The 26,431-nt window shown below is 37.0% G+C and overlaps 1 protein-coding gene across 1 annotated transcript in view; it reads right to left on the reverse strand.

Moving 5' to 3' along the window:
* Window positions 1-25,924, reverse strand: part of kif16bb (kinesin family member 16Bb) — a 35,099-nt gene extending 9,175 nt beyond the window's left edge. The window contains exons 1-13 of the mRNA XM_016292505.1: window positions 25,898-25,924; window positions 24,604-24,701; window positions 20,593-20,702; window positions 19,871-20,013; window positions 18,835-19,003; window positions 18,603-18,725; window positions 18,074-18,249; window positions 17,290-17,355; window positions 16,850-16,909; window positions 4,053-4,172; window positions 3,830-3,881; window positions 3,600-3,737; window positions 233-315 (exon numbers count right to left, since the gene is read on the reverse strand). Coding sequence (XP_016147991.1) covers window positions 233-315; window positions 3,600-3,737; window positions 3,830-3,881; window positions 4,053-4,172; window positions 16,850-16,909; window positions 17,290-17,355; window positions 18,074-18,249; window positions 18,603-18,725; window positions 18,835-19,003; window positions 19,871-20,013; window positions 20,593-20,702; window positions 24,604-24,701; window positions 25,898-25,924 — 1,365 coding nt within the window. The remainder of the gene's footprint in view (window positions 1-232; window positions 316-3,599; window positions 3,738-3,829; window positions 3,882-4,052; window positions 4,173-16,849; window positions 16,910-17,289; window positions 17,356-18,073; window positions 18,250-18,602; window positions 18,726-18,834; window positions 19,004-19,870; window positions 20,014-20,592; window positions 20,703-24,603; window positions 24,702-25,897) is intronic.
* Between the last annotated feature and the right edge of the window lie 507 nt (window positions 25,925-26,431).

Genomic DNA, 26,431 nt, shown 5'->3' on the forward strand with positions numbered 1-26,431 from the left:
TATAATTTTAGCTTGAGGGAAGAGTATATGTGGCTCTTTGAAGAAGAAAGCTCTTGTTCTACCTCGCATGGAGGAGCACGCAGCCAATTGGCATAGCAATTACAAGTGAGAGCGGTTTCTGATGACTTGCATTTTTTAACATAAGTTTGCAATTCTGCTCACCCTTTATCCAGCAGCATTTTAATACAATTTTTTTTACAAATAGCTTCAGAAGAGGTTGAGTTTCCCCCACCTTGCGTTTCTCTCGAAGTTGAGCTGCTTCCTGAGGGTGGTTGAAATGGAACATAGTGGCCTTTCCAAGCTGTATGTTCACTCCTGATAAATACAGAAATATAAATATATGGTGAAAAATACAGCAATAATTAAGCAAGATCTGTTAATTAAGACACAACATAGGCAGCAATTTTGCTAAAAAAAAAAAAAATTCCAAATAAAAAAATCATCTGTTGCATTAGAGCAGTGGTTCCCAACCCTGGTCATGGAGGTACCCCAACACTGCACGTTTTGCATGTCTCCTTAATCAAACACACCTGATTCAGGTCATCAGCTCATTAGTAGAGACTCCAAGACCTGAAATTGGTGTGTCAGAGAAAGGAGACATGCAAAATGTGCAGTGTTGGGGTGCCTCCAGGACCAGGGTTGGGAACCACTGCATTAGAGAAATGCAAAAACTTGGCAGCCTGTCTGGTTTGCCATTATGATCTATATTTCTATATTGGCGCCTCTCTGAAAAATACTACGTTTCACAATTTTGTTTCACTTTTGTATGGTATAAATAAATGTTTACCTTCACAATAAAAGCCTAATAGAAGCAGTCTAGGAAACACAAATAATGATAGATAGACATGAAAAGAGAGTAAATATGCAATTCTGTCCATTTGGCCAACCTTTCACTTTCCTTTCTAGTAAACACATTATGCTAAACGTTACTGAAACGTAACTTTCCCGGGGGATTGTGAGAACGTTGAATTCTTCCCGGAGCAGATGCCCATTTCTCTCTTTCTCTCCTCCCTCTTTCTGTGGTGAAAAAAACTAATCGTGTCTCTATTAATGACTTCCAAGGGGTGACGAAGTCCTTGAAAGGCCTGCATCAGATGGATTTGGGCCATGGTTGCTGTGGAAATTACTATCATTTGTTCAAAGGAAATGGCTTCAGATGCCACCGTGTCTACTTTGGCAAATTGAAATTTGTGAAAAGGAGACTAGCATGGTTCTCTCGCTCTCTTATAAGTCTCCTTCCTTTTAGTTGGCTTTTCTCTCTCTTTTTTTAATCTTACACCCAGAATAGATCTAGCTTGTTTTGTCTGAATTCTGGAGGTTTTACCATTTTTGAAAGGTTAATCCCACACATGCACTTCAAACCCCCTCTGCACTCTATCTGTTTCATCTGCCAATTAACTGCGGGTCGGGTGCTTTGTCCGCCAGAGTGTTAACCTCAGTCATGTTTGGCTGTTCTGGAAGTGCCGCGAGTCTCACTCTGAGATGAGAGTCGCTCTGGTGGACATGTACAAGGATAGAGGCAGTAGGGCGGGACTGTTTCACTCCACGGGCCTGGGAATTCAGAGAGGAGATCTGAAGTGGCAAGATGCAGACATACTCAAAGAGCTCCTTTGAATTCCAGTTAAAACCAGAGGGTTTGATATGCTTCATATTTTCTAGATATATATTTTTTTTTCAAAACTCGTTTGCTTGTACAGTTAAGGTTCAACAATAAAATTGATTGTGGCTCTAAAATCTGATTGGATGGAACCCATTAAATGCTTCTGTAAATAACAGAGCTACAGAGCTAATAAACGAAACTGTTTATGAAGATTTCATTTGCAAAAACAGATAACTCATAATAATAACGAGAATCGAGAACGAGAACCGCTCTAACCGGCACGCTGCACGCACGTTCAATATCATCAGCTGCTTTACTCGTGTCGTGTTCATGTTCTATTTATTACAAACTCAATTTGTGAATGTGTCATTGTTAACTATAATTAATTACAGTACAGGTATTTCATAAATCATCCCTTATTCCTATTAAACATAGAGTCTTAATTATTATCCAACTTCCCTGACAAACCCCTTTGGCCTATAACCTAACATAATCTTCAACTGAACAAAGAACACAGATTAGATACATTCATTTAAAAAAAAAAAAAGTAAAATAATATATATTTATATCACACTATCTGATTTTTAACAAAATACTTGGATAGCATGCTTTTCGTCCTCTTGAAAAATTACACGCATGCACAGTATCATCAGCTCATCGGTTCTCAAATCGGACGTGTCCGAAAGAAACGGTTCTCGGTTCAGTGTACTGGTGATCCAATAACCGATGCAACCGGTTCTTGAATCGAGAATGAGAACTGCTCCAGCAGTGGGCTTGTATGTTCGTTATCCGGCTGCTCTGCTCGTGTTCATCTTCAGTTCTCTCTTCACAGCAGTTCAGTCAGTGTACTGTTTGAGTAAATAAATTACTCCGGGATATTGGTTTATTTCGACTCAGAGGGAGTGTCAGCCATGTTAAAAAAGTGAATAACTTAAGTAATTTGTGGATTAATGCTTACTGGGGACACGAACCGTTTCAAATGATTCAGTCCGATTTGGTGAACTGGTTCAACCGGTTCACTAAGAAGAACCGGTTAAATCGAACGATTTGTTCGCGAACCGGACATCACTAACAGGAACTATTCGAGCCGTTCATGCCAGACTGGGGAGAGGTGTTGTAATAATGTAAAATATGTGGAAAAATAATGTGTTTTTCGAACAACCTAGTGTGAGAGCCTGTTCAAGTACACCCCCAAAACAAAATCAAGACTTTGTAAAAGAGCATAATAGGACCCCTTTAAACAAAAACACTCGTTTAATCTTTGTAATCTCCTCAGTTGACAATCTAGATGCCTGACAAACGTTGTTGTTGTGATCATAGACTGTATGGTTGTGATTACACGCAATACAGGGAGCAGCTTTTCCCTCACCATTGTAACGTGCTGCTTTTGCAAAGTTCCGTGAATAAAGTTTCAGCTTTTATTTTCCTTTTACGCAGTAAAGAAGATATCACGAGTTCATCAAGTTCGTCGAAATTATCCATCCTCGATCACTTTTAGTCAGCTTTGACGAAACTCTCAGCTAGCGCGTCTTTTCAAAGTGACTGGCAGCCTTGTCACTTAACCTGAATACAGTGCGCTGATTCGCTAAAATGGATTTGTGAACTCGCAATGCCTTGAAAGTGGACAATACCGGCTTTTTTGACTAAATGTGTTTAGGGTTCAGATCACGCTGTATGTGGAGAATAATGCATGGCACTCAGTTAATGTTTTTTAAAAGTGTCGTTTATCGGTTTTTACAAATTAACTCATATGTACAACAGTTATTTCTGGTCCTCGAATCTAATTGGCTGATATTCTATTGATAACAGAACTCCAACCTTTATTTATTTATTTTTTTTAACAAATAAATCCAGCCTTGGTGAGCATAAGAGCATTCTTTTTTAAAACATTACTCTTACTGAACTTTTACCAACTCCAAAAACCCTTAACGTGTAAAAATGACAGCATCTCATAATTTGTCACAGATCTTACAAAAAATGAGACATAACAGTTCCTTACCCTGGGACAGAACATATGGCCGGGTCACCTCCACCCCATTAATTGCACACCTGGCTCCTGGGAGTGGCATGAGTGTGACGATTCCTGTCTGGTTCTCGAACACACAGTGTTCCTTCTGAAGAGCTTCACCATGGAGAACTGCAGAACAGAGAAACCTCAGAGTGAAAAAGACTCTGACATTGCCGACAGCTTCCTGTCAGGAACAAAATCGATGTGGACAGAATACAAACCTATATCCTGCTCTGGCTCAGTTCCTCCAGCCCCAACTGAAGTTCTACCTTCCTAAGCAGCATAACAGGGAATGATTAGAAACCCCACAAGAGCAAATAACGATTCAAACGATCCTCTAGTTATTGACAAGAAATGTTGCTTGGGCAAAACTAACAAAAATCAACATGTCAATGAGAGATGAGTTCAACTGTACACGTTGGGCGTACATGGGGTGCGGCTTACCTTTAAATGATAGAGAACAACCCCTGTGCTGAGCCGATCTTCATCAATGCAGATTAAATAGGGCATTTGTGAATCAAGTATTACACCAATACCCTCTTTTCTGAGCGCTACTGTATCCTCCTAGATAAGAAACATTAAAGTCAACAGAGAAAGTGAGATGAGATGAGATTGATGGGGGTTGGCAAGAAAGATGATGAACTAAACCATCAGAGAAAAAAAAAACTCTAAAAAATGTTCGAAGAAACGGGACCAGTGCATAAAACTGAAATGACAGACATTTAATTGTAAAGCATCAGAGCAGAGGAAACAGTGTGTGTGTTTTTTATGACTTTGTCTTCATGCCCCAAGGCCAAACAGAATAATATCTGGCTTTGGCTATATGTCGAAAGGTTGGGGAAATGGGGATGCTGGGAGAGAGGGAGGGATGTGAAAATAAGAAGAAAACACCATAAATCATTTAGATCACTATGGGTCCATCACAAACTCTCAAAGAATTTGCAAACGGAAACCACATTCTTCCAAACTGATCTCAGAGACATACTGTTAAAACAAGGATTCATCACAACAGTCAATACTTTACATGTTCAGAAAATAACACTACTAAAATACACTTGGTATTTGAGGTATGACAATTCCAATGTGTAAGAGACTTGATTCTACTGTAAAGCTGGAGCTCAATATCACACATATTTGAATCATTTGTGAAAATATTATAGGGACATGCTAATAGTCGTGATGAAGGGGTGAGAAAGGGGACTTGTACAACCTCAAAGAAATCAAATACTGCAAGAAAAATTAGAAAATGTGAGCTATCTTTATTAGGCAGGAGGTATTTAGGGAAGTTTTGTTGTGACTTGTGGGATGTCGCTGACTGTACATGTTCCTTACAAATTAAAACAAGATTAAAACAAGACGGTTATTCCTTAGCAACCACAATCCAGTTGAGTTGGGCAATAGAAAAATGCAGATTTGATTACAAATAATGCTATACCGAATAAATAAAAAAACATTTTTGACATATCTGGCTTTAAAATGCAGAATTGGCCCACTAAAGACGTGGTATTCATGCACCCAAGCGCTCACAGCTTGTGAAAAATGTTAAAATGGTGTCGCTACTCTACGCATGGCTTGTGATTAATGCGTTGATATAGCACAGTGTTGACGTTTCAATTAAAAATCATTACACTCCAACACCAACACTCCCCATCATAAACTTTAAAAAAGTCAATATTCACAGGGAAAATCCATTGGACTTGGACTGAAAAGGGAGGGACAAATCTAAATGTGTATTTAATGACATTTGAACAGCCCTTCACAGGACAGTAATGATAAGCAGAAAAATTATTTTTCTGCATCTTTTTTCTTAAATATGGTAGCATGTGTCCATGTTATGCCTCTTATTTCATTCTCCACAGAGATGGGAGGCACTTGCATGTTCACGTTCATGCGTGCCATCAAAGCGCACATATTCTTCAAAGGCCATTTGACATCCTTGATGGTACATGCAGATAGAGTATAAAGATTAATGCATGTTGGCTCCAAGGGAGCCACTATCACATATGAAATAAATTCGGCATGCAGGATTTAGCATGTTCATTTTCAGGATGCAAATCCTAGACATACTATGTTTGCGAAAATCCTTGCTGAAAAGACCAACTTAGGGCAGTATGAATTTCCAGGCTAGTTTTTCCTGATTAGTGTTAGTTTGGTTCTGGTCTAGTTGGTTAAACCAGTCAATCCACCAGGAAAGTTAAAATAATTAAAAAGAAACTATCTGGGTAGACCAGCACACCAGCATCCAAGAACATCATATGCTGTTTTTTCCCACAAACTAAGGTGCTATATCCCACAATACAACAATTCAGCTTTTAAGGAAAATGGTGATCATTGGTTGATATGACAGGTTTCATGCAGTATACCATATTTTAGGAATGCATAGGCTTCACATTTTTGTATAACCTCAACAAAATAAACAAAACCTCTATTCATTTTAATTCCTATATTTTATCAGGGTCTATCTAACTTTGAAACATTTTCATGCCATCCACATTGTATGCAAACATCACTAAAATGGTAGAAAGTGTCATGCCTCATCAAATAAGCACTCTGCTTTGAATAATGTGTGCTTTCACCGGGGAAGGCGCTTCTGTTTCCAATACGAGGGAGGAAATAATGACAACAATCCACCTGACTGAACAATGAGAAAAGACCTTCGGATGCCCTGCGCATACCGACACAGCACAACAAAAAGCAAAACACTTGCATACCAATTTGCCTATGAGGATTCATTCTAAATGGGAGAGGGCCAGAGGACATCTTGAAAGGAGTTTTGGACTTAGACAGAGTGTTAGTATTAATTCAGAAATTTGGAGACTGGAGCATCAAAGGTTTTCTCTTCAGAATGAAAGTTAATGTGCTTTGGTTCACTGTGCCCACTGACCTGAGAACTCAAATGTCTTCCATTCTCTGTGAAACAAAAGTTCTGCTTTTAAACTTCTTCCTGTGTATGTGCAAGTGATTTTACTCATATTGTTTCAAACCTTTATGACTTTTCATTTCCACAGAACACAAAAGTAGAAACTATGAATAATGTCCCTGCTGCTCTTTCCAACGCAAATACCATGAACAGAAACTGGAGTTCTTAAGCTTCAAAAATCATACAAAAGCATCTTATAAGTAGTATACAATATTCCAAGTCTTCTGACCAGATCATTTGAGATCACTCAAAAAATCAATTTAGCCTGATTTAGGATAAACTGATTCATTGTAAAGAACTGAGTCAAATGAATGATTTGTTCACAAATTGGACATTGCTACTTCTCTCATAAATGAGTCTCAGATGATTCAGCAATTCATGACTTAAAGGGGATAACAAAATTCACTTTTACATGGTGTTTGAACTTAAATGTATCTTACAATGAAAAAATATTAATTGAATTTACTACATTTTTTTTAAGGTAAGTGGTTGCAATCAATTTATTTTAGCTACATTTAAATAAACAAATTTAGCTTATTAACTTTCAACATAATTTTTTTGAATGTAGCTAAAATAAATTGTTTGCAACCACTTACCTTTAAAAAATGTAGTATAATTTTTTTCAGCGTAGCAGTGTGTACACAACCACCCTAATGATAAAAATCCACCCAGTGCTTTTTTTTAAATCACCACAAATCATAAGCACTTTCTCAGATCAAGCCGTTCACAGATTTGGCCCCTCCCACGACAATTGATGGACACTGAAGAGGGACTTCAGGAGCCTGATCGAGACGGTGCGCCGCACAACACCCGCGATGACGATCATCGTGTCAGGACCGCTGCGTTATCGTTGACATGATTGCAAAGATATTATTTAAACTGAGCTGGATGTTGACATCACTGAATTCAATGATGAACTGTCTTTAACTGAAAAATGAGTGTTTACTATTGTCATTTTGCATTATTGACACTATTTTCCTAATTAATGCTGTTCAGTTGCTTTGTCACAATCTGTATTGTTAAAAGCGCTATATAAATAAAGGTGGCTTGACTTGACTTGACACTGGTGTTTAAGCATAGGCCCACACTGAGTGAGCTGTAAACAGGAAAACATATATATATATATATATATATACCAAAGTTCAACTCTCAGGGAAGAAGGAAGCGGGAATCAGCCAAATTTACTTTAATAACTAAATAAACATAAACAAAACGAAACGAAAGTAAGCGGCAGCTGCATTATGGCAGAATCCAATGTGTTTAGTGTTTGCGCTCTGTGTTTGCAGTGTTGAACATTGTAGCCAATCACAGACATATCTGTTGATTTCTGGTACGCAATGGCCAATCAGTGGAGATTCAATTAGTCAGAATCCACTCACCGCTCAAAATGCCAGAGTTCTTGTTCAGTCCTGAGTTCTGGAAGGTCGCAAATCCTCTCATTATATAAGAACAAAATGTAGAGGTGATGGAAATAAGAGATTAATTGTACCGAGAGTCAATGATTATAGCGGAATTTTCTGAGATTGCTGGGTTGCTGTGAACAGAGCTGTTTTTGACCAGGTAAAAAAGGTGTTGTTTTACACTACCATTTAGAATTTTAACCCAAGTATGTTATAGACTTTTCATGAAGACCCTAAAGAATCATACCAACTTGTGGAAAATGGGCATCTGATGACCCCTTTAAAATTTGGTCCATTTCTCTCACAAAAACACTGAATGACTTCAGAAGGCATGGAATACAAAGCTCCTATGGACTAATTTTATGATACTTTTATGGTGCCTTTTTTTTATTTTAGAGCTTTATAGTTCCAGTTTGCATTCATTTAAATTTTACTGAAAAGGGTAGACAGGAAAAAACTTGTACAAGGTTAGAACAATATGAGGGTGAGTAAATAATGTAAATTATTTTGGGTGAACTGTTCATATAAGGCACCTTAAAATAATCAATCAAATAACCTTAACAGCATGCTATTTTTTGTTTTAACAAATGTGGGCTTTTTCCCCTCATCTGCCATTCCTCCCTCATTCTCTGCCTCTTCAGATTAGAGAGCAATGTGTCTATTTCCACCTCATCGACAGCAGCAAACGGAGCAAAATCCTTTTCTCCTAACGAAGAGAGCGGGTAAAAGCAGGAGATAGTATCTTTTATTATTGTATAGGGCAGTATACACAAGAAGAATAACAAAGAATAATTCCAGTTTTACATTCCGAGTAATGCTTATCCATGCAAAACTTGATTTCGTGATGCTAGGGTTTTATGGTACCAGGGTGTACCATGTTAAAATAAGTTGTATTATGTTGCTATGATGTTCTGAATGTTAGGTAGGTTAGCCAAGTCAAAAGTGTCCATTCCCAAGAAATTGTGGCCCCTAAGTATGACTCAGATTTCTTTTTCAAAGCAAATCTGTGGGATTTTCCGTACAATTTTATTATTCATTTGCTTTCAAAAGTAACTGCACACCTCTGTTCTACAAACCATGTGATTTGGGGTATCATTTAAGTTCGGGTTATGCCCTTGAATTTATTACTCCGCATAAGCAGTCTGTTCAAATCCCTGACTCCATGTTAGCCAATTGCTGATTGACCAATGAAAGCGTATATTCCTTTTTGCTGTCATGGCTTGATATGGTTCTCAGATTGATGTGACATCCATTAAAGAAATGCTACATTATCTATTCCACTTCATCAGGTTTAAACTGGACATGCGCAGAGCTCATTAAAGGAACGCTTAATTATTGCCATTCGCTGTTTATTTCCATCCCATTTTATTATCTGAAGGTATTTCACACCTATCCAGGGCTGAAAAAACAAATGTGTTGTAATCACAACATGGCAATTAAACAGTTGCATAATTAAAGAGTGTATTTTAATAAACATTGAAAGTGATAAAGAAGCGAGAAGAAGAAAAATTTAATTCAGAGAAATAGGAAGGGTGGGAGGAGGACAGAGAGTATATAATTTATATATTAAATTGACATTTAATATATAAATAAATACTCTTCCAGTGCCACCTCAAGATGAGAATGAGCGCTTGTGTTTGTGTGTGTGTGTGGCTCCGGGGATTTGATGCATCTTTTTTTCAAAATGAAAACAAATGGCACAATCGACTGGAAGATAAACTGCTCTGGTTAGGCCACCATATCTGTCATCAATCCTCGCTATTCCCTTCAGTTCTGTATGAGCACTCCTAAATTAACAAATGCAATCATCACATCACCTCGCCAGCTGCTGAAGACTGAGACAGCCACTGGACAGAAGCAAATTCCCTCCCTCACACTCTCTTTCTGTCTCTCTCGGCGAGTCCACTATTGAACCACATCTCCTTATTAACTGCTGTCTCCTCCCCACCCACCCGGTAACCAATCTACAACAGCACAGCTGCATAACTTTGCATTCCAAATCTGCCTCAGAAAGCGAATTAAGATTCTGTTTACGTTCCAGAGCCAGAGAATTGCCGTCACTCTCTAAAAGCGTCAATTTACTCCTGTGAAGCAGCGAATCAACTCGCATCAACTAAGTTAACCCTGAGCGTGCTGAAAGAGTGAAAACTGAAATAGTCCGAAAACGCAGAAAAGAGATTTTACTAGTTCAAATAAAACTGACATCTATCAAAATATAACTTCCTATATTATTACATGATTTATACTATACTATTTAATTCATACATTGGTCATTTCATATAAATATTCATTTTAATATATAAAACACCCACACATATAGATAGATAGATAGACAGATAGATAGATAGATAAAAATGTCAGTTATATGAACAGATAGATAGATAGATAGATAGATAAAAATGTCAGCTATATGAACAGATAGATAGATAGATAGATAGATAGATAGATATATAGATAGATAGATAGATAGGCTAATCAGTTGAATTCTTAAAACGTTAATAATTTATTAAAAATGTAATAATAATCATGCCCTATGATTTTTTGGAGGATTCTGTTTTGATTAAATACAAATTGGTTATCAAAAATGGCAGTTAAAAAATGTATGCACAAAACTAAATTTAATTAATCAAAAATTTGAGCAAAGTGCTGCACAACAGAAGTTTACTGTTTAAATTAAAACATTGGAAAAAATGTTTGATTGTCCTTTAAAAAAGTAATGTTAGGGTGCTTTCACACTTGTTCCATTGCCTGGTCCGACACATCAGCAGTGAACCATACCAGAGTTCACTTGAACCGTACCCCAGACCACGCTTTTTTTAGCGGACTCGGCTACGGTTCGCGGGTGCGCACCCTAGTTCAAAAGACAACGTTCACATCATCCAAATGAACCGAACTCTGACGTCAATCGAACCCGGGAGCGCACCAAAAGTGCTAGTGTAAAAGCACCCTTATACTATGCTGTAAGTATACTGAAAAGTATATACAATACTAATTTTGTAACTAGGGCTGTCACTAAGGATTATTTTGGTAATTAAGGCAAAATGCAATCAAGGATTTTTAAAAATTGAGTACTCTAATTGAATCGAGGAATCTTGACAGCCCTAATTGTAATGTTGTGTGAACTCAAAAATGATGAAAAGCAAGATATAAATGCAAGGGGTACTTTCCTGAACTAAACTAATAATAACACAAAGAGGCATATGAACACGAGAAACCAAAGAACAAAGAGGATGGGAATAGGAACACATACATAGGAAAGCCAACAAATGACAACCAAACACAGGGAAACCAGGCTTTAAATACACAAGGGTAAACAAGGAACACCTGAGCGGGCAATCACAGAACAAAAATCACAAATAAAACTACAAAAGGACTAGACCTAAATGGAAACAGGAAACTAGACTACAATATAAAGGTCCAAACATTACACGAGTCCTCTTATGACATATATTTCTGTCATAAATTCTTCAATTTAAACCAAAATTGTATTACTCGTAAAGTAAACTCTCAGAACAGCTCTGGAGTTCATGTAGAGTGCCTCATATAGTGAGATGCCAGACACTGAAAACAGCATGAGCGTAATGTGTGCTTGAGTATGTGTAGTAGACAAAACTGCTCTGCTCATTCACACAAAGACACAGAGACTTCACATTTAAACAGCAGTCTTTTGTGGTTTTATATTCACAGTGTACAACCCCTACTTTTGATTTATTCTTCCAAATTCTGTGACATTCTACGTTATACAGTAAATTTCATTTTTATGACTAGATTTTGTGATTTCATCCACGTTTTCCACATCACGGAAATCATAGGGCACCGCATATAAGCTGAGGTAAAACTATTCTTAGTGATGACCTTTCTGAACATAGTCCCGCTTCTGCCTCCGGAAGGGATCGTATAACAGCTGGCCTTTTATTCTCAAATAACTCTTAATGGTTCAATGGCTAAAAGTTTGATCAAAAAGACATCTTTTGATTTTTTTTATTATTCACCAAATATCTTCAAGATGCCATCACGCTCATCAAAAACAAGAAGAATAGCTTCAGCCAGTTCATTAAACACAATCAGAGGTCCCGACTGCTTGCATTCTTGCTGTTTGTGTTTCATATAGAGACAAGTATCCATCTTGTAGACACACATTCTTTGTTTGCATGTCTGTTAGCATTCTGTTCATTTTGTTTAACACACCCACCGAGACCATGCCATGTGCTGTTAGCAAGCTAGCAACCCCAACCGAACAGCGATGGAAAGAATTACAACACGGTCATATTAATTAGAGCACTGGATGCTCTGAGATGAATCCACCATATGTGACTAATCAAAATCTCTTAATTAAGGACCGTAGCATTGTCTCGAGTTGAGCCTCAACGCTCTGGGCTTCTTGAATTAACCTGTTATATACCCCCTTTTTGCCCTTTTAGCACTTACTCAAAGGAGTTCTTGATTCAGCCAGCTTTTCTATCAAGTTTATGTAGTTAGTATAAGGCAGCATGCTCTGAAACACTTCATCAACCTTTGTCATGTGTTCAGAAGTCTTGCGCTCACTAGAGACAGGCCGCCACCTTTGCTTTCTGCTTAGCACTCCCTGGTCAGGGTCAGTATCAACATGACCAACAGTTTGATTGACTGAGAGCTTTAGGAGATTAAAGTCATTTTGTAAATCCAGCACAGAATTAGTTCTATGAAGCAAAACTGGACCTACATTTATTGTAAACTTAAAGGGATAGTTCACCCAAAAATGAAAATTCTGTCATTAATTACTCTCATGTCGTTCCAAACCCGTAAGACCATCGTTCATTTCAGAACACAAATTAAGATATTTTTTATGAAATCTGAGAGCTTTCTGACCCCTCCATAGACAGTAATGCAACTACCACATTCAAGGCCCAGGTAGTAAGGACATCATTAAAATAGTCCACGTGACATCAGTGGTTCAACCTTAATTTTATGAAGCTATGAGAATGCTTTTTGTGCGCAAAGAGGACAAAATTAACAACTTTATTCAATGATTCTTCTCTTCACAAAAGTACCACGATGTATGCGTTCAATATCTTTTTTTGTCCATATAATGAAAGTCAGTGAGGTCCAATGTTGTTTTGACTTCAGTGTTCTTCAAAAGATCTTCATTTCTGTTTTGCAGAAGACAGAAAAACATACAAGTTTGGAACAGCATGACAGATTTTTTTTGTTGAATTTATGATTTTAGCCTCCAAAGCAAAATATTTGGGTTTATTTTAAGCTTAAGATTCTAAAGGACTCTTTTCAAATAAGTACTTGGCAGATTACTATATACTGGCTATGATATCCACCAAATAGTATGAAAATTCCCACGAATCGACACGGCGCATTTCTTTCACAGAAAGGAACCTTATTACATTGAAAAATCTCCAAGTTCATCACTCTGAAAGCATACATTTAATCGCCACGTATGGCCATCACTCCAACTGTGCATATACACACACTGGGTGGCCATTGCAGACATTAGGGTGATCGAGAAAGAGAAACCGCAAAGCACGGTACGCATAATCTCAGTTAATATTTCTTCACCAAGAGAAGCCAGTTTAATCATCTGCTGCACAAACCCCCCTCCCTTCACTCTGCCACATGTTGACTTCAACATCATTAAAGCAGTTTTATGGTGGCTGGATGACATAGTAATCTAAATAGCTTGAAAATTAAATATAAACCATGGGTAGACGTTCTTTTGTTTATTACATTGCTTCAAGTCCATGTGGAGGAGCAAAAAACATCAAAGTGCTACAGTGCCATCTTTTGGTTCAACCTTTTCACCTCGAATTTTCAAAAGGGACACTGGACCTATTTGAAAGAACAGAATGACATTTAATATGACAACATTATTTAATACTCCAGAAATATAAGTACAGAAAGTACTAAACTCTGGAACACAGCTTGATCTTGTAAAGATATTTTCTTGTGTCCAAAAATTCTATTTGAATTGGATTTGGATGTGATACTTTAATATTTAAATCTATTGAATTGTTCATTTTCATGTGTTTTATTGTCTGCCTCCAATATAATACTATAATCACACAAGACAACAGATGCTTAATATGCAATTGCTTGTCATTGCTGGAAAAACAACAACCATAAAAACAGTCATCATCTGCGTTTTGGGGTTTGCAAAATCGCATTGCATTGTTAAATCTTCTGTTTCTCAGTCAAGCTCAGAGGAGGACCAAAAAAAGAGTGAGCTTTGAGAACTGTGCCTTTGTTCTTCTCTTTGTGGGCTGTCTCTTTCTCACCACAACACTCTCCCATCAAAAAAGATGCCAAAGCACTTGAAAAAGGTGGCGAAGAATAAGCAGTTGAGAAGTGAACACGCTCATCATGGTGGGACTTGAGAAAACAGCCCTGGAGAAGTGCTATTTGAAGTGATTATCTGCAATTAAATTCAGCTGATGCATCAATGGCTCGTCCCCATGCTGTTAGGTGGCTTGGCGAGGACAGAGCAGAAATTTACAGAAGCTGACGACAAATTGGTCCCTGGATACTTCCTCAACTTTCTTTCACCCCTAACACGTGCACACACTATTTTCGATTGGCTAAAAGCTGGATGGTCAGAGAGGCAGTTGGCATGCTGGCATGGCAGGAAGTGAGTAATAGCTAAATAGAGGTCTGGGCTATTTAGCCCTCTGTGGCTCATGTCTTGCTGCCTTGACTGCAGCAGATGAGCAGCTAAAAGCTCAGAGAGTATGCATGACCATCTGCCATCTCTGTTTTGCTCTCTGCTTCATAGATTTGGGTGTGTATGTGTGTAAATGAGAAAGGGAGAGGAGACGTGACGCAAAGAGAGAGAGAGAGAGAGAGAAAGACTGAAAGCAACTCTTGCTCTCCTTCCTTCTCTATCATGGACTCTTTCCCCTTTTCCCTATCCGCTGTCACACACATACACGCAGGAGCAAGACAGAGGTAATAGACTCTCATACCAATGAGCAAATGCTGTGGCATTCTGACAGTTCCAGCTTGTGGCCTGAAATTGACCCCCAGACTCCAGCTACAGTCTGAAAACCTCCATTTACAACACCACAGGCTTGCTACACAGCATCCCATCAAACATACAACCAGCCAAACGCAAAATCAAGCGCAACACTGCCATCTTTCGGTGGGAAATCTAGCAGCTGAGGTTAAACGTGATATTTACAGAAGAATCCAACTGTTATTTATTGCCATACAACCAGGGCCAGTTGGACCATGGGGTTAAGTGCCTTGTTCAAGGGCATAGTTGTAATGACTCCTCATGGGGACCTTCCCTAACAACATCACATCATCATATAACACTATTGTAGAAGAGGAAAACCAGATCAAGGAGCACATTAATAGATGAGGTGTCTTAAGGTAAAATGGTCCAATTGCTGCTTATGTAGAAATTAATATTTACAAAAGACTACAGCATCTGCTTCAGTTAAATATTCCTTATTTTTAAACAGAATATTATAGGAATATTAAACATACATTTTATATATAGTGGCAAGAATACATTTGTAAACCCTTTGAAATTATCAGAATTTCTGCATTGATTATTTATAAAATGTGGTCTGATCTTCATTTAAGTCACAATTATAGACAAATGCAATCTGACTAAACTTACTAAATTACTAAAATAACACACATTTTATCTCTTAAGAGACCCTATATACAAATGTAGAAAATTTCGTCTTGCATCATGTAAAAATAATTTGAAAAAAATACACCAGGCAATCCTAAAAGAGGCGAGAAAGAACCTAGGAGAACAGCCAAAAAAAAAAAAAGAAAGTCTTTGTTCATGTCAACTATTAAAAAAAACACTACACAAGTTTGGTGTTCATGAAAGAACAACATGAAAGAGCTGTCTACAAAATATTGAGACATGTCTCATGCCCTAAATCACCTGTTGATCCACAACAGTAGAGACAAAATTTGAACATTTTGGCAGAAATGCATGTTTTGTTTGGGCAAAAAAAGGGTATGGCACACTAACTCCAAAACCTTATTTAATTATATTGCAAAAATATCAGTTCTGTTGACAACAACATTAACTCAACCAATGCTGAATATGTCACACCAGTACATTAAACTTACTGTAGTACACAACCCTCTTTAATTAGACTGAACTTAAAATTCACATCAAATTCATCAAAAGTGAACCCTGACTAATTTCTATAGTTCCAAACCTGCATCCGTGTAGAAGCAACATGGCTCCATGTGCTTCACCACAGCTCTGACCATCGACAGAATATTTAATTGTCAAATAAACCAAGTACTTACAACATACTTGACCAATTTTCACTGCACAGTTATAAGGACAAAAGCATTAGTTCAAAAATCTGCTATCAGGACACAGAAATATATGTGGCTCCTACAGGTTATTAAGTTGACTAACCAGCAATGTCTTGCTCTACATTTAGCAGCACATGTAGCCACAGTGATGCACAAAGCTAAAGTGTTGTGCATCAGCTAATATTGCTAGTATTGTTTTTCCACCTCACAAGCATACTACTTCACTGACTGCCACTGTTTACACAGAACACTGCTTTTCCGAGAAGAGCAGACTGGATTCACCACAATCTTTCTCAGATCACTGTGGATGAACAAATGAGTTATATAGGTAGAATCGATGCTGTGCTCTTCCAACTACAGTGGATTCTGGGAAAGAAGCATGCAAGCTGTGAGAGCTGAGTAATATCAAATAAAACCTGTTCTTCATTTCGATTGAAGGCATATGGTATACTTTATGGTTTATATGCACATGAAAAAAGTGGCAAATACCAGTTTATGAGTAAATAATGACAGAATTTTTATTTACAATTCTGTTAACCCCTACACTTGTTGGGACGTGGCACTTAATTTCATCAGCATTTTCTGAAATTCATGATTGAAAGGAACATGAAAAGGCATATTATTAATGCGTGCAAATTACCAACCCCAAGAATATTGTGGATTTCTTTCCAACGATTAGCCCACTGTTCTGTCAGCTCCTGAACCTGAGAAAAAAAGTGAGATCCTTTGCATTACTTCTATAAGGTAAAATCTTTTATCTAAAAAATGGGACAGTAAACAGCATTCTGAGCTCTGAAATAAATACAGCCCTTATTTACATCCAAACGTATACAGCATATTTACATCCAAACGTAAGAGCAGCATAATATTAAATTAAAATAAAAACAACAGTGCTGCTGCTGACCTCCTCTAACACAAAGGCTTTAATTATCTCCTTAAATCAGCATGCATCATACTTAAACAGCCATGAGATGTGGGCAAATCAAGGAGTGATCTGCTGCAATGCTTGGTTTTACCCAACTTTTAATTATCAGAAGATCTGCTCAAGTAGTCTGGGGATATGCAGAGACATTGAGACACTTACTCTGGCTTCATCCTGATGAAGCCTCTCCTCCACACTCGACCCTGAAGGCTGCTCAAACGACACCATCTGAAAGGAGAAGGAGTGAAGCATTTAAGTCATGTGACCACTGAGAAACAAAACAAAGGCTATAATTCTGAGTACAAAAGTAGGCACTTCTGTGTATATGCCAGTATTGGGACATACTATATCATAAAGTTTCATCTTGATACTGCATAAAGAATCTGTACACATTACCAAACCATAAAAGGCTGTGGGAAATGTTAGCTCAAAAATCATGCATAGACTTCACAGAAGTATGTCATCTGGGTCATTCTGACATAATATTTTCTGTGTATTATGATCTGGGAAGCAGACATGCTCACAGAGGTTCCTTTCAAAGCTCAGAAGAGTTATTTAGTTATTTTGTCATTAGGGAACTCCCAAAATCGCTTAGGATAAAGAAAATAAATGAGACAATTGTTCACTGATAAATGATAAAAAAATTCATAATGGAATCTTGACAAATCTGAGCACAGTTTGAGCCATCATTGAAGTCTTTTCAGAAACTCGAGAAGACATGTGAGAATACTAGGGTCCTATTCCTATTCTCATGAGAGAAATAAGAGAAGCTGGAGACTCCATCTCCATCTCATTGCTGTCTAAGAGAAACGGAGATATTAACGAGATCTCATTTGTGATTTTTCATTCCTACAAACTAATCCTGGCACACCATATAATACTGATAATATATCAATTGAAATTCAGCCCGCAATGTCTGAGGAGGATTAAGTCAAATTTAAATCACCTGATTTCCTGCAGACAGCAGTGCTTTCAGGTGGGAAATCTCAGCTCGCAGCTCTCTGATAATCTTTACATTGCTGTCCTCATTCACAGTGGGCTTGTTTAAAATATTCTTGGCCCGGCTGGCATAACGAAGGGTGTTCAGAGTTTCGCTATAGTTTATGTCAGCAGGTGAGATGGCTGGAGTGACAAAAAAAGATAAAGCAAAATGAATACTTAATACGTAATAAGGTGAGAAATCTCCTTGAAACAGAATATTAAAAAGTAGAACCAGCAGATCAAAGTATAAAGGCACAATCTTAAGAGTTAATCTTAATGGGAAAAAAAATTACATTTCAGTCTGCCACTTTTTCTTATGGCCTTTTAAGGTGCTTTTTTTTAGCCTTTTTTTTTGGAGCTTTAGAGCCCAAACTTTTGTTGTATGGAAAAGAGAAGCTTGAACCTTCTGCAAAATAACTTATTTTTATGGAAGAAAAAAATTTTTTTGAGGGTGTGGAGAAGTATGACAGTGATACATGTGACTTCTGACATACTAGCTATCATGATGGTTTTGGAGTTCCCGCCAAGACTGTCCTTTAGGAGCCAGGTGAGCACAGAGTCTCGATATGGAACAAAGTTTTGCTTCCTTTTCATTCCACCCCCAACAGACAGATCAGCTGTGACAACAGAAATAACAAAGAATATTCACTGAACAAACAAATCAAAGTTCATGTAATCTTAACCTACAATAATACATATCCTTCTGTAACGTTCTGAAGGTTTTACCTAAAGTTGAGATGACAATGCCCAGAGTAACCAAAGATCTATTAATGTTGGCACCCTCCTTAAGTCGGATGCCAGTAGCCTGTGTGGCATTAGCTCTTTCACTTCCTGCCAGGTCAACCAGATGTACCTTACTCACTGTCTCACTTGGTAACTCTGCATCAAACATGGCCTATAAGGACATATTTTGGTAAATAATACAGTCAGATATTTCTCATTCCAGAATTCAATAGCGCAGAACCAAAATGCAATAGGGAAAAGAAATGGGCAAAAACGCTTTTGATTGAGGAAAGTAAGATTGGAAAAGCTTTAGGCTGCATGACAGCTTGATCATGATCATGAATATATAAAAATAACCAACACACCTTACAGAGTTTAAAATATTAGTCTTATAACATGGAAAAAGTGAGAAGACAGACAGGACATTGACAAAATAAAGAGATGAAACTGAAAAAAGGTTATGTTTGGAGCAGCATACTATCATAATACTCTATTTCTAGTGTGATGGATAAACTGGAAGTATTATCAGCCATGATTTTTAGAATCTCTAACATTTTTATAGTTCATACAGTATTTCCAAATGTTAAAACATCTTTAAATAAGAACAGAATAAAAACGTAAAATAACCATAATTATATTCAAGAAGATAACTAAATCCCACTCAAAACATTTGAAACATTTCTTGCCTGCTGATGAACTTTTGTACTGACTATATACTGCTGAGTGCAGACCATTTTTTTATATAGTACATACTGTGCAAAGTAGTAATCTAGTATTCCATTCCAAACATAGCCATGGACACACTAACTAGACTCAAAGGTCACTCCAGCTGCATTGTGCAATATAACCCATGCATAATAAAATCACAATGATATCCGTGTATCATTACCCAGACATCCCCAACATACACAGAAAAGGGAGAAAGCTCACTGGATAATACAAACAGGGAGATGATAACTTCAAGCTGCGACAGCTATCTGCACAAATGTACAAACAGAGAGGCAGATGGCATTCAGCAGAGGGTAAATGGACTCGCAACCTTGATGAAGTGAATGGTGAAGATGGCGTGGGATCGGCTGCTGACATGGTTCATGCCTGTGCTGGCAGTGGCACGCCTTCTGTTGCCCTCCTGCATCAACTGGCCAACCTCAGTATAGTTCTGCACATGGTGTCTGGAGAGGGCTGGACAACATATATGTGCACATAAGAGAAATATAAACAACAGTTTGTATATTTTGAAACGCTCTTCTAGTATTCAGTGAAGTAAAATTAAAACATGAGCAAGCTGTCAATCATCATGATTTTACCCTCCACATATGGTCCATCTTTAGGATGTTCCCTCACTCTCAGCTCACAGCCTCGTGTCTCTGTGCTGGCAAGGAGGTCTCGAACCCGCTCATTGTAGATTTCAAAGTAGCTGGAAGCACAAAGCATCAAAGACAAGAACAAAGCAGTGAAAGTTTGCTCTTGAAACATGACTTTATCTCAAAAGACAGCAACGATCTACTAGGATATAATGGGGGAAAAAAGGTTTTCACCACACAAACATTGACTTATCTCTAGATTAAATCCTCTAATTAGGCTGATTTTAAATGACGCACATGCTAGCAATTTTGCTAAATGCCACTGGTTTAGTTTATATTTTGGTTTAATAGCTTATTTGCTAGCTTATTAAATTTTCTTTGTTTTGACTAAATAATTCGTGAAGCAATTGCCTGGCAAATTAAAACATGAGCAAGCTGTCAATCATCATGATTTTACCCTCCACATATGGTCCATCTTTAGGATGTTCCCTCACTCTCAGCTCACAGCCTCGTGTCTCTGTGCTGGGAAGGAGGTCTCGAACCCGCTCATTGTAGATTTCAAAGTAGCTGGAAGCACAAAGCATCAAAGACAAGAACAAAGCAGTGAAAGTTTGCTCTTGAAACATGACTTTATCTCAAAAGACAGCAACGATCTACTAGGATATAATGGGGGAAAAAAGGTTTTCACCACACAAACATTGACTTATCTCTAGATTAAATCCTCTAATTAGGCTGATTTTAAATGACGCACATGCTAGCAATTTTGCTAAATGCCACTGGTTTAGTTTATATTTTGGTTTAATAGCTTATTTGCTAGCTTATTAAATTTTCTTTGTTTTGACTAAATAATTCGTGAAGCAATTGCCTGGAAAACTCAAATCAATTACATCCACTGTTTGAATATCATCATGCGTAAATAAAATGATAGAAAACTCTGACGTGATGGAACACTGCGACTTGACAAGAAATTAGATGCCACACATTTTCCCTGAATCGGAGTATGCGGCAGTATATCACAACAGAGCTTATTACAGCAATCGTGGGTGAGGGGGGAAAAGTCTCGCCAGTCAGAAAAGAAATAAAATCCCACAAGATGATAAACCTATTTCGGGCTGTCTGCAGAAATGTGAATGTTTAAACAGGCTCCTGAAATGAAAGACAGATTGGTCCCTCTTCATCTCCTAATGAAGCTGGAGAGAGAGACAGCATCAGTTTGAGCTCAATACAAACTAACAGTGAACTAATTAAAACATGACAGTCGGAAATCCTGAATGCCTCTTCTGCTAGAACTGTCCCTAGTGAATGAGCACTGTTTAAAGCAGGGAATCCAGGCAGTTAAACTACATCTTGCAGGCATTTGCAAACCACAGTCATATGCAAGACAAATAATTTAGAAAGGGTAAAGAAAGTCAGTCTTTTGTCCATTGAAGAGGACAGGTCTCAATCAGGAGCGTGACTAGGCTATTGAATTTTATTCGCCGATATTTTTTCCCAGATGAAAGCACTTTTGAAAGCACTGGGACTATTTTTTCCTTTTTTTGTACAGCAATTCAGATTGCAATAGCAATTGATTTAATACGCAATAACTGTATTTTAAGACTTCATTCATACCACAAGCAAGAGATTTAACTCGACAGCTTCCTTTATTACAATGGGCGCATTCACATCTAGAATCTGCGCAGGCAAATAGCTTGCACTGAAATGTGGACTCAAACAGTCAATTTTTTACAACATGTAACACAACAGATATTTTTCAATTAATAGTATTTTTGTACAATATTGTTTCTTGTCAATATTGTTGTTAATCAATGCCTCTGGTGAACTACATAGCAGCATACATTTTATTTTGGAATTTTATAGCTCCATAAGAACGTGTTTAACTTTTGTCAAACTTACCAAACCCTAGAATTGTATTAAATTTAATAGGCCTTTACTATTGTTTACAAATTTGGGGTCAGTAAGGTAATTATTATTATTATAATTTTTTAAAATTGTAATAAATACTACAATACTATAATACTATACTAGAAATGCTATAATACTATTATCCATAAAGCACACATTAAATATACCAAAAGTGACAGTAACGACATTTATGATGACACAAAATATTAGTATTATTTTAAATAAATGCTGTTGTTTTGATCTTTGAACTGAATCTTGAAAAAAAATCACAAAAATACTAAGCAGCACATTTGATAAAAATAAGAAATGTTTCTTGAGAATGATTTTGAAGATACTGAAGGCTGCTGAAAATTCCATTTTGAGAAACAAAAAATGTACTGTTTTTATTGTATTTGTGATCAAATAAATGGAGCCTTGGTGAGCATTTCAAAACACATTTGAAAAAAATCCCAAACTTCTGAAAACTAGTGTATAACTGAACTGCAATAGCTAGGTCATATTGGGTAAACGTACCTATTAAGCTCACCAAAATCTACAATGAGACATTTTTAATGCACAAGATATTGGTTTCAGTATAAAAAGTTATGTTAAAATTAAATATTAATCTCTCACACAAAAATATAAAATTTTATTTTAAATGACAAAAGCATTTCAATTAAGATATACATCATTAAATGCAAAAAGTCTGGCTGTGCTTAATGGGTAAATTTTTGTACCCTTTAAGCACACCCCTGTTCCCATTAAGCTCACGTCATGTTTTATTAACAATTCTTGTTTATTTTAAACAGCCTTTTTAAAGAATAATTTAAAAAATATTTTTTTGAAGGTACAAAGTCAACCACAAAAAAAACTGAACACTAAAATCAAGGAACAAGGGATTCAATTTGATCAGTTATATATTCATAGTGAAGTATCATGTAAGCACACTGCAACATCTAGACTAGTCTGCGTTCAGCTAAGTAACACATATTCAAAAATCAAATAAAACAAACCAATAAAGCATTTCATTCATGGGGATGAACACAGAAACTAGCCTCATTATGAAGCCTCTTATTAAATGGATGTCAACTTATCTATAGTCTCTTAAGGCTGGAATACACTACACAATTTCCCCCCTTGATTTTCCACTGATTTACAGTCTGGAGAAGTTGATGCTAGCTGCCAAAGGTCAGAGCCAGTCTGTAGATTTGAGTCGACTGATTCCATAGAAAATCGATTAACTTAAGTGTCAACCATCAGTTTATAATGTAAAGTCTGTTTATGAAGTATTTACATAGACGTTCAATGTGGAAGAGCTTAAAGAGAGCACACTGAGCTTAATTGGAGCAGCAACAATTTTTTATAAATTTCATGTAATATATATTAAAATGACAAGATTTTGCAAAATAAATAATCAAGGTCATGTATTAAGTTCATACATACTTGATTATGAACAACTATTATTAACAATATCTATGAATTTATGCTTTTTCTTATTGATATCACACTGAAGCTGTGTGATTTTCATAGTAGTGTACCCTTTAAGCTCATCTTAAAATAATATGAAATCTTTAAAAATTACAGCAGTATAAAACCACAGACCAGCAATAAACTGTAAATTTATAATATTATGGATGTAAAAGCGCAAGCCAGTAATGCCTGTGAAGTAATATATTAGCGTAGCACACAATCTTATACAGCTAGTCAGCTAATTGTGTTCTGTAGCATCTGCACTGTGTTGCTAAAACTATCTTTTGGATCGAACTGTAATTATTTCCCACATCCACGTTCCAGGTTATAATATGCAAAAGTATAAACATTAATCTCTTAATTTTACAGTTAAGTAGTGAAACTTACCCAAAATAAAGGCTTAAACGTCTAAACAATTCACATTTAAGGAGCTACTCTTTTGGTGAAAGTTTTCAGACAGCTTTGAAAATGGCCACCAGACAGTGTGAACACATGGAGACTCATATCTCAGTGTGCAATGATCTGATTGACTTGAAATTACAGGAGGTATGTAGTAACAAACACATCAATTGGTTAAGACATCAAGTATAATAATACATTATTTTGTCTTTTTATAATCTGAGCTCAAATATGGAAGTGTGCTTAATGGGTATGTTTACCCTATCTCTGATGTCTAAAATAACATTTAATATGTCTAGTCACACCCCTGGTTTCACTGTCTGTCTCTCTCATCTAATCTACCACATGGCTGTTATCGAGAAGCCACTATGATAACTGCTTTAGGTGGAAGCAGACGGAGGCTGTACACTGACCTTCCTGATCATCTGGTCGTAATTACACTCCTGCTATCTTACAATGCCCATAAGAAAGGACAAGCTGCCACAATGGACGCCTCATTTACACACTGCAATCTGCCTGTCCTTCTCCCTGGGATTTTGATGGGATCATCAACCTACAATAAACCGCCATGGAGCAAATGATAGGAGCAGTCGTTGACAACTGTGGTCATGTAGGTAGCTCTCTTGACACATCTGAATTACTTATGTTACTCAGTCCTTTGGCAGTCTACCCACAGCATGGTTATGCAATTGCATATGCAATATCGCGTTCATACCTGACCTCCATGTGAAAGGATGCCTTGTCTTTTTGTAACACTCCACTGATGTGGTGGAACAGCCCCTCACAGATCTGTGGAATCAGTCCATAATCATCCTGAGAGAGGGGAAATAGAAAATTTGTGGTTAAATGTAGCCAGGTGGTTAAGGAACTGGACCGAAAGATTGCAGGTTCGAACCCCACAAGGGATGATCTATGTGTTATGACCATTATCAAAATGACATTTTGAAGAATGTTTCAACAGATTTTGTCCATACAATGAAGTTTCGGACCACACTGACTTTCATTGCATGGACTTTAAAAAAAAAAAAAAAAAACAGGAGCCATTTTTCAAAATATCTTCTTTTGAGATCCTCAGAAGAAAAATGCCATACAGATCTGGAACGAGAGTAAATGATGACAGAATTGTAATTTTTGAGGTAAACTACTCCTTCATGCAAGAAAAGTTGTAATAGATGTATGTGCAGTATGTATGTAAATAAATACATAATTATTCAGCTAAATGTGCTTAAGTTGTATTTTCTTTGCAAAAATTTATCTAAACATAAAACAAAAAAAAACTAAACGATAAACATAGCATGAAGCATATTTACTAGCTATTAAAATGTCAATAAACTAAAGAAACTACAAAGACAGAGATAAGCTTGACCAAGGTCAGAATAATGGACATTGTTAGAATGTACATAAGACATTTTGTATTTGCATTTTAGAAGAACAAGCAAAGATGTGACACTGTGCAATCAAAACCTGCTGTAAAACAACCAGTAAACTCTCTCTAAAAGTGAAGAATGTCATTTATGTATCTTATTGTCATCTGTTGAATTGCACATTAAGCTGGAATAGAAGAAAGTATTTCCACATAATCATCTTTCAAATATTAAAAATCTAAAAGTATAGAATAATATTTTAGGACAAAGAATGATTTCCCATGGTGCTTTTGCCCTTTCAAACATCCACACAATTAAGAAGTTTTGATTTCAGCTCTCTCTCTCTCTCTCTCTCTCTCTCTCGCTCTCCAGTGAAATAGATTCATGATAGAGATTAATTAATGAATACATTAATCTTTCTGCTGTATTGCCAGACGCGCTTAATCTGCATTTCGACTTACTAATATTACAATTTTAGCCTAGTCACAATTATTTTCCACATTGTGCCAAATTGCTAGTAAACATTTAGATGACAGACCAGCCTTTATAATGCGATCTAATAAATAAAGTAGGTAATTTATGCCACTAGTAGCTAGTTATGTTGATTTCGAACAGTCGCACTAACCTTTGGCTCAGCGGACGAACCCGCACCGCGACGCGCACAGACGCCATGGGTCTTCGGAGACGAGACGCTTATCACACCCCATACACTTCACCTGTTTGCCTTTTAACCTTACGTCTTATGTATCATATCTATAATGTATGCACTTGCATAAACACATATACCTGTAAGCGCTGACAGGTAAAGCCTGTTTCAGTGTTTCGAAATGTTTTACCAACTCATATATCTTCACTTCAACGGGTGTCTATCTACCAGAGATAAGAAAATAAACTCTTAGTTAATGTATGCGTTGCTGGCAAACTTGCAAGTGCTGAGGTGAAGGTTTATCTCATGAATGTTAATCACGCTGACACTGTTTGGTAACCAATAACAAAGGCTTTTTATGAATATTATTAACTGTTATGGCGCTCAAAGTCCTGTAATTGGCTCATGAATACTGTCACGTAGTTTGAAAACCAATCAATGGCGCAGGATCATGAATATTAAGAGACTTCACAGCCGGAGCAGGCTACATGGCGTGCAGCGTACAACATAGTTGTAACATTTTGATGACTTTC

This window comes from Sinocyclocheilus grahami, unplaced genomic scaffold (assembly GCF_001515645.1).
Source record: "Sinocyclocheilus grahami isolate Dianchi unplaced genomic scaffold, SAMN03320097.WGS_v1.1 scaffold286.1, whole genome shotgun sequence".
NCBI classification, from domain to species: Eukaryota; Metazoa; Chordata; class Actinopteri; order Cypriniformes; family Cyprinidae; genus Sinocyclocheilus; species Sinocyclocheilus grahami.